We start from the raw sequence: 8,139 nt of genomic DNA on the forward strand, positions 1-8,139 counted from the left end.
ATTTATTGATCAAACTCTGTGGGCGGGGTGGGGGAGGGATGGGAGCTGGTTGGGGTGGCTTAGCAGATCCGGACAGGGGCCCTCTGTCCCTGTGTCGTCCCCAACTCCCCATTCCCGGGCCCCTCCTCCCCTGGTCCTTCACCCACCCCCACAACCTTCTGTACGGATTTGCTCTCCGGAAGGAATTCTGGTTTTCGCGTGATCCTGCCTGCGTCGTGTCTCTGATTCCACCGGCGGCAACAACAACCAATAATAAACAGCCTCCATCAGGGACAGCTGGCTGGCCTTGGCCTTGTGCTTCCTGGGTGCGGATGCAGGGCGGAGGCAGAATGCCGGCTCTGGCTGCTCCAAGCCCCCTGCACATGCCCACTAGGCTCCGGGACAGGAATGGTCAGCAGCCCCCAGTGCCAGCCCGTTGGAGAGACCCCGATGGTTCATCTTGGTGGGGGGAAGGAGGGATCGGCCCACTCTTCTTCCTCCACCCGTAAGGGCAGGGCCCAAGTCAGAGCGCCTGCGACAGCTGGACCTGCAGGGACACGGGGGAGCCCGGCGGGGGCCCGAGACCCTGCTGAGGCTGAAGGCACAGGCTGCAGCCGTCCAGGCTGGAGAAGTCCACGGCCAAGAGGCCGAAGAGCACGAAGAGCAGCATGGCCACCGCCCACTCGCAGGCAGCGGCGGCGGAACGCAGCGCCCCGGAGTAGAGGACCACCGCTGCACACACAGTCAAGGGCGCGCGCGCAGGAAGAACCCAGGGCCCAGGCCGCCGCCCACCTGGGTGTCCTCCCACGGACCGCTCGTCCTGCCCCGGCTCAGCTGGCAGCGGCTGGCCATACCCTCAGCGCGGATCCTCACCTCCTCCCCCAAGCCCGAGTCCTCCCATCCCATCTCTCCGTGCCAGGGTTTTCCTTTGCATGTGACCTCTGGTTAAAGTGCACATCCGAGATCCCAAACCTGTGTCTGTCCCGTCCACCCTTCTAGGATGGCTCTGCTGCTCCCTCTGGATGTTCCTCCCCCACCAGCCTTAGGCTGTTTACAGCTTGGTCTAAACATCCTCTCCCGCCTCACCCACAGGCCCCACAGCCTAATCTCCTCCCCCAAGCCTGCTGGGCCCTCGCGGACCGTCCTGCCTCGATAGGCTGCCTTGGCCAGTGGGTCACCTCTCCTACCTGCCTTGCCCTTCCCAAGGCTCCACCCATCCCTTCTCTGGCTCTGCAGGTCCAGTTCCTTAAAGCCTTTTTCTGTACCACCAGCCCATGCAGCCTCACAGCTCCAGCTGCACGGGGAAAATTCCTATTTTCTGGAACCTCTCGCTGGAGCCCCCTTCTCCTTTTTATCAAATCTAGCTCCAGCTTGCCCCTCCTGGATCAACTGAGACAGTATTCCATTCCTCCATGGATTCCAAACTCATGTGCCAGGCAGTGGGGTCAGATGGTGAATGCAGCTGATACCCCTGGCCCTAGGTGTCTCGCACAAAACAGGTGGGAGTCCTTGAGCAGAAATTGCTGACCCCCAGGACTGACGCTGCTTCATGGGCTTTCCATTCTCCAATTACCCAGACCTGTGACCCCTCGTCTTAGAGATCCTGAACTCCTGGTCGGACCAGCATCCTCATTCCCTTCCCTGAGCTGGTTTTTCCACCTTCTGCACACACCTGTCCCTCCCCGCAACTTCCCAGCCTGGGACAAACATCTGCAGGACCAGCCACAGATTCCTGTCAGGTCTCAGACCCATCGTCGTGGGCATCCAGTCCTTATCACTGGGCTGTCCATCTTTATGGCTCCTTCCCGCTCGCTGCAACCAAACTAATTATCAGCCCTGGTTGTGAAGATTCCGAGGGACCAGCTGGATTTTACCAGCAGGACTCCAGTTCCCACAGGCTGGAGTTGCTCAAGGCCAGGCTGAGGGCCAGCCTGCCCATTCACTCTGGGATTCCCGCTGCTCTTCTGGGAAGGGAGATAGCCGGCTCACCCCGCACTGCCCGCACTGCCCGCAGCCGGCCAGGCCTTGACTGGTTTCCCTTCGGCCTCCCCTGCCAGCCTGCTCACTGATGAGCAGCTCCTGCTGTCTCTCTATGCACTTGAACTCCCTATCAGAATTACTCATGATAAAGGATATGGACCCGGCCTCAGAGGGACTGGACCCACCCAGAGGTGTGCCATGCTGCTGGAAAGTGTCTGGTTCTGGGGTGACTCAGAAGCGAGCAGGAACTGAGCCTCCACTTGGAGGCATGTTGGCAAATGTTTAACAACTGGCTCTCCTTGGTAGCATTTGACAATTATTCTGGTGTAAATACTTTCCCCATGGCCATTTCAAGACATACAGGTGAAGCCATAGTACCTGGAGTTGGGAAGAGAGGTGCGGCCCATCACTGACTCCTCAGACCTTCACCACGGCTTTGGCCAAGAGGCTCCCCTGCCTCCACCTGCCTCCACTCAGACACCAGCACCATGCCTGGCTCCAGGTCATGCTCTGGGATGCACCGGCCTCACTGTATGCCAGGCACAGATCTAAGCGCCTCATATGCACTGTCCTCCCCGCCCCCCACAACCACAGGTGGACCTGTTACTCCTGCACTTGGTAAGTGAGGAGGCAGAGGCGTGGAAGAAAGCAGCGCAAGTCCCCCCAGCTAGCACGTGGAGCAGATGGAGCTCCACCCCAGGCTGGCTGACCTCCAGTCAGCACTCACGATGATCCTGCGGGAGACTGCGGCCCGCACACACGAAGAATCTCCACCGCGGCACAGCACGTAGCAAGGGCACAGGAAACTGACCCCGGGGAGGGACCACCCCATGCCCTGCCCCACCCCCATGCCAATAAGGATACTGGCCACTATGAGGATGGTGCAGAGGCTGCAGAGGATCAGGCGCAGCGGCTGGATCCAGGGGGCCCCGGGCTGGGGCAGGCCCTTCATCCGCCAGGAGAGAAGGAGTTGCAGCCAGAAGTAAAGGTTGCCCAAGATGAAGGCGAGGAAGGCCCCCACCAGGTGTGTGGGCTTCTGGTTTTTTTCCTGGGAGAACAGAGGAAGGAAAGTTGAGAGGAACACTATGAGAGTGGGAGGGGGTGACATGGGGGCCCTTGACCAATCCAACAGGCGGAGAACCACCAGACCAAATGGCTTTCGGACTGGGTACCTCAGCTATTGTCGGCTCCACAGGGCAGGTGCTTAAATCTGTTACTCGCTACTATAGACTCAATGCCTAGAACAGTGCTTCGCACAAAGTAGATGCTCAGGAAACAGAGTGGAATAAATCTCGTATTCTTAAAGGTGGGGGCAAATATGACCCCCAAGGAAATAAAAATTGGTTCTTGAGGGTGAAAAATGCCATCAATGGTTTGTGAATTACAGCAGATATATATGTTAAAGTTTTTAAGCATTAAAAATTTTGTGGGGGGAGGAGACAATTGGGGGAATGTCTAAAATGACTCCTTAGGAAAGCAATATAATAATACCATAGTAATAAGTTGAGGAACACAGGCTATGAGTAAGTGGATGAACTGCTATGCAAATGAGATGGGGAGAAAGCCTCTCCTCTGAACAGCCTGTGTTCTCCCCCAGCCCCCATTATTTCAGCAAGACAGGCTGGGTTTCAGAAACATGACAGTAAAATAAAATAGCAAAATAAATCAGTATGATTTCTTTTATCATTTGTCCATTCATTCATTCTACAAATACCTACAGAGCTTCATGAGGGTGGGTTCTAGAGTCAAGGAGTCTGGATTCATCTCTATCCACCAAGGACAAGCCGATTTGAAAGCTCTGGAATACGACCCAGAGGACCTACCTAGAGTTCTGTGGGCAATGACACAAGATAACAACTCCTACAGGGGGACACTCAACAGCTGTGCAGACCACGAAGAATGAGTGAATTGCAGTAATTTCACGATTAAACAAGGGGTGGCACAAAATCTCCCAGCTTCCTGAGGTTCCACAAGTTTGCCCCAACAAAACCCCTAAAAGCCCCACGCAGGTCGCCGCCTCCCGGACCTCGCGGAGGCCTGGAACTACAAGTCCCAAGAGGAATTGCGAGTCTAGCCCCCCCCATACTAGTGACCCGAGGCCGCGGTGAACTCTGGGAGTTGTAGTCCATAATTGCCGGCCCAGGAGTTGTGGGCACCCGCTGCGTCTCACCTGGAAGTTGCCCACTATGGATGTCCCTAGAGCACAGAGAAGTCCCGACCACAGGATCAACTGGTTATGCCACGTTGCGACGCCCCAGTCCCGGAGCTGGTGATAACGCACAATGCAGATCCAGGCGGCTGGGAGGACAGGGAAGTGGGCTGGGAGTCCCCAGCAAGGTGGAGATGGTGGAAGGGGAGGATATGGGTCCAGGGCTGGGGACAATTCCCGGATTTGAGCGGGGAGAGCTGGGGCCTGGACCCCTGGGCCTGAAGCAGGAGGGTTGGAGCCTGGACCCTGGGTCCCAGGGAGGAGGACTGGGAACTGGCTTAGTTGGTTTGAGCTCCAGGAATGGAAGAGGCTTGGAAACATTTACCCATAGCAGCTCCCACATTGAGCAGCTGGCTGAAGATGCAGCTCTGCGGGGGATAGGATCCACAGAAGCTGTGGAAGGTAAAGGGTCATCCAACGGCTCCTCCAAGGCGGAGCCCCACATTCCTCCTGCAGGACCCTGCAGGCCATAACCACCTGATGAAGGGGAAGCCTTTTGAGAGGTCCACAGTCCCGTTGACCACCGAGATTCCAAAACTGAGGTGGGAGGAACACACCAAGGTGAGTAAGGGACTTTCAAGCACTTTTCTTTCTGTTAACCCAATACTTCATTCTGTTAACAGAATAAACCAGAACTTCTAGACCCCTCCTCCCTCAGACCCAGAGGTCCAGGCCCAGCCTCCTCCCTCGGACCCAGGGCTCCAGGTCCAGCCCACCTCCCTCAGACCCAGGGGTCCAGGCCCAGCCTCCTCCCTCAGACCCAGGGGTCCAGGCCCAGACTCCTCCCTCAGACCCAGGGGTCCAGGCCCAGACTCCTCCCTCAGACCCAGGGAGGACCATCTGGCCTCTGCCACTCACACGATCCAGACGCCAGCAATAGCCCACAGTGCCAGGAAGACAGGCAGAAGGGACATGTAGCCCCACATGCTGGGCTCTGCAGAGGAAGGAGAGGGGCTGGAGCTGGGACCGGCAACTTCTCTGTTGTGCAGGTGAGGAGCCAGCCCTCAGGTGTGTGGGATGGAGACCATCTGTCTCTGAGACCCCATTGGCTCCCAGGCAGAAGTAATGGGCAGGGGGCTGATGGAACCAACCCCACCCTAACTCTAGGCCCTGTAGCTATTTCCTGTAACCTTCCCAGCCCCCTTCCCAACCCTGAGTTCTTCTGTTCTTCTCCTTTCCCCCACCTCCAGGCGAGGGCCCTGGCCTTACACAGTCCCACCCCTTCCGAAACTCCCTTGGTAGGTTTGGGGCTAGTGAGCCTTCAGGGAAGAAAGGCTGGGATTCTGGGTGGGGCAGGGGCGGGCGGGTCATCCAGTTCTTCAGAGGCAAAGTCCAGGCCCCAGTACTTGGAGGACGGTGTTCCTGTTCAACCTTGGGTCTGACTGGCCACTTTTTATGGCCTTCACCCGCAAACCACTACTTCCTGTCTCCTCAGAACTCAGCAGGCAGCACCTTCAGGGAGCCCCTAACTTCCTTCCTCCAGTTTGTGGGTTCAACTTCCAAACTCCTAGCGTTTATCCTGCCCCAGCCCCAGAAATCTAAGCCTCCAGAACTCTCCACGCTCTTCCCTTGGGGACCCAAGGGTCGAGGCCCCGAGTCCTCTCCTCTCTGAAGACCCAGAGGGCCATCTGGGGCCACAGTTCCTTCTGGAATACCTGCATTCACTTTAGCTCCGGGGTCCAGCCCGCTCTTGCCTGTTCTGGGAGGAGGATCCAGGCCTCATTTGAGGAGTCCTCCCTTCTCCCAGCATTTCTGTCCGTGGGCTGCTGGAGGTGAGGCCCTGGTGTCCCGCCTCCACCCACATTGTCTGCCCTCTCCCTTTCTTTTTCTGCTATGCTGGAGTTCCCCAGGCAGGCCGAGTGTGGGTGGGAAAGGGACCTTAGTGATGAAATCTGCATCTGAAACCCTCTCAGACAGCTCGACTTCCTCTGCTCTGACCATTTTCCTCTTCCAGGCAGCCGCCCTCAACTTCTGGCCTCCTCTCCTGTACTACCCAGGTGTTTGAGTCAGGTTTCTCCTGCTTCCTCCAAGATCCAAGGATCTAGGCCCCAATCCTCCCCCCTCAAATCCAAGTGCTCCTGCCTCGCCCCAGGGAGCCAAACTACCTCCTCCCTCAGCATCTCTGCTTAATTTTGTTTGTTTAATGCAGGTGGAATTTCCATAGCATAGAATCACCATTTTGAAGTTCATAATTCAGTGGCATTTAATACACTGGTAATGTGTCACCACCACTTCTGTCTGGTCCAAAAATTTTTGGGGGGTACTGGGGATGAACCCAGGAGCGCTCTGCACCAAGCTACATGCTCACTGCTTTTTTCTTTTTTCGATGTTGACACAGGGTCTCACTCAGTTACCCAGACTGGCCTCAAACTTGTGAGGCCCTCCTGAGTTGGGATTGCTGGCTTGTGCCACCATGGGCAGCCCAGAACTGTTTGCTCACCCAGGAGCAGACCCAACATCCACGGAGCTGTCCTTACCTCTCCCCAGCCTGACCCCCATCGGAAGGCCACTTGCACAGTAGACGCCACTTCTGGGTTTTTCACGTCAGCGGAATTGTTCGCTGCATCCTCTGGCTGCAGCCTTTGCCGAGCACAGGGCTGAGGCTCCTCGCATTGCTGTGGCTTGAATGGGACACATCCCCTCTGGCACTCAGGTTCAGACTAGATCTCCACCCCAGCTACTGAGAGCCGGGCCAGGCGGGGCCTTGAAAAGGTGGGAGGCTCAGCCCTTGTGAGCGAGTAGACAGTAGACGGCTCCCGGGATCAGCAGCTCAGTACAGCATCTGACTCCTGGCCTGGTCTGGCCAGGTCTCTCCAGCGTCCCTGTCTCCCACCAAAGGGTGCCCTGCAGCCTCTGTGGACTGGGCCAGCAGGAAGGCCAGCCCCAGATGTAGCCCCTAACCTTGGACCACACCATGAGCAACAAAAATCCTCTTTTCTTCGTAAGTGACCCATCTGTGGGATAGCACTACCCACAGTGGAACACGGCTGATACAGGCTGTGCCCTCTATCACAGATCCATTCTTTTTTATGGTTAAGTTACTGTCTGCTGACACCATCTCTCAGGACTCAAGAACGAAGTGTGTTCATCAGCTTTCTGTTGCTATGACAAAATACCCGAGGTAAACCACTTGGAGGAGGGAAGATTTGTTTTGGTTCATGCTTTCAGAGGTGTCAGTCATTGGCTGGCTGACTCCACTGCTGGGGCCTGAGGTGAGGCAGAGTGTCATGGTGTAAGGGCATGGCAGAACAAAGCAGCTCAATTCATGGCAGCTGGGAAGCAGAGAGAGGAAGGAAGAACCAGGGACAGGTCCCCAAGGGCACCCCCCGCCAAACCCAGTCCCTTAAACCTCCTAATATGGCATCCAGCTGTGAACCATCATTGGGCTAGTCCACTGATCTGGCGGTTCTCATCATCCAACCACTCCCCACACACCCGTCTCTGAACACTGCTGCACTGGGGACCAACTTGTCAACATGTGAGGCTTTGGGGGGGGGGGCATTCCAGATTCACTCCGTGACACTAAGGCCCCAGGCTGGCATGTTGGCACACCTGTGATCCCAGGTACTCCAGAGGCTGAGCAGGAGAGTGGCAAGTTCGAGTCCAGCCATGTCAACTTAGCGAGACCCTGTGTCAAAATAGAAAGGGCTGGGGGTGTAGTTTAGTGGTAAAGCACCCCTGGACTTAGTTCCCCAGTACCACAGAAAATAAATGATTCCAAGGCCCTAAGTGCTATGGATTTCCAGTGTCCCAGTAACTAGGACTTACGACTCCCAGGTTTTTTGTTTTTTAATTATTTTTGATACCTATATATTTTAGTTATTGATGAACCTTTGTTTTCATTCATTTATTTATATGCAGTTCTGAGACCCAAACCCAGTGCCTCACACATGCTAGGCAAGCGCTCCATCACTGAGCCACAACCCCAGCCCCGACTCCCAGGTTTTCTGATAGGAAGAAAAGAACATGAG

At 56.1% G+C, this 8,139-nt stretch overlaps 1 protein-coding gene and 1 long non-coding RNA gene across 6 annotated transcripts; one reads left to right on the forward strand and one right to left on the reverse strand.

The window, feature by feature from the left end:
- Position 1: 1 nt before the first annotated feature.
- Tmem150b (transmembrane protein 150B) lies at positions 2-7,221 on the reverse strand. Of its 5 annotated transcripts, none has more exons than XM_047528824.1 (7): positions 6,646-7,221; positions 5,027-5,102; positions 4,646-4,705; positions 4,494-4,561; positions 4,130-4,257; positions 2,824-3,007; positions 2-711 (listed from the first exon to the last, which is right to left on the reverse strand). In XM_047528824.1, exons 1-7 carry the CDS (start codon positions 6,665-6,667, stop codon positions 503-505), a joined length of 747 nt encoding a protein of 248 aa, XP_047384780.1. In that variant the 5' UTR covers positions 6,668-7,221; the 3' UTR covers positions 2-502. The 5 variants fall into 5 exon arrangements, with proteins under 5 accessions (XP_047384780.1, XP_047384781.1, XP_047384782.1 ...); XM_047528825.1 differs by lacking the exon at positions 6,646-7,221 and adding an exon at positions 5,824-5,958; XM_047528826.1 differs by lacking the exon at positions 6,646-7,221 and adding an exon at positions 5,378-5,545.
- LOC124966947 (uncharacterized) lies at positions 4,111-7,936 on the forward strand. Its single transcript, XR_007105438.1, has 3 exons — positions 4,111-5,157; positions 5,359-6,382; positions 6,507-7,936. It is a non-coding gene; the product is annotated as an uncharacterized LOC124966947 (long non-coding RNA).
- Positions 7,937-8,139: the final 203 nt, after the last annotated feature.

The sequence above is a fragment of the Sciurus carolinensis genome, chromosome 16, assembly GCF_902686445.1.
Source record: "Sciurus carolinensis chromosome 16, mSciCar1.2, whole genome shotgun sequence".
Taxonomy (NCBI): domain Eukaryota; kingdom Metazoa; phylum Chordata; class Mammalia; order Rodentia; family Sciuridae; genus Sciurus; species Sciurus carolinensis.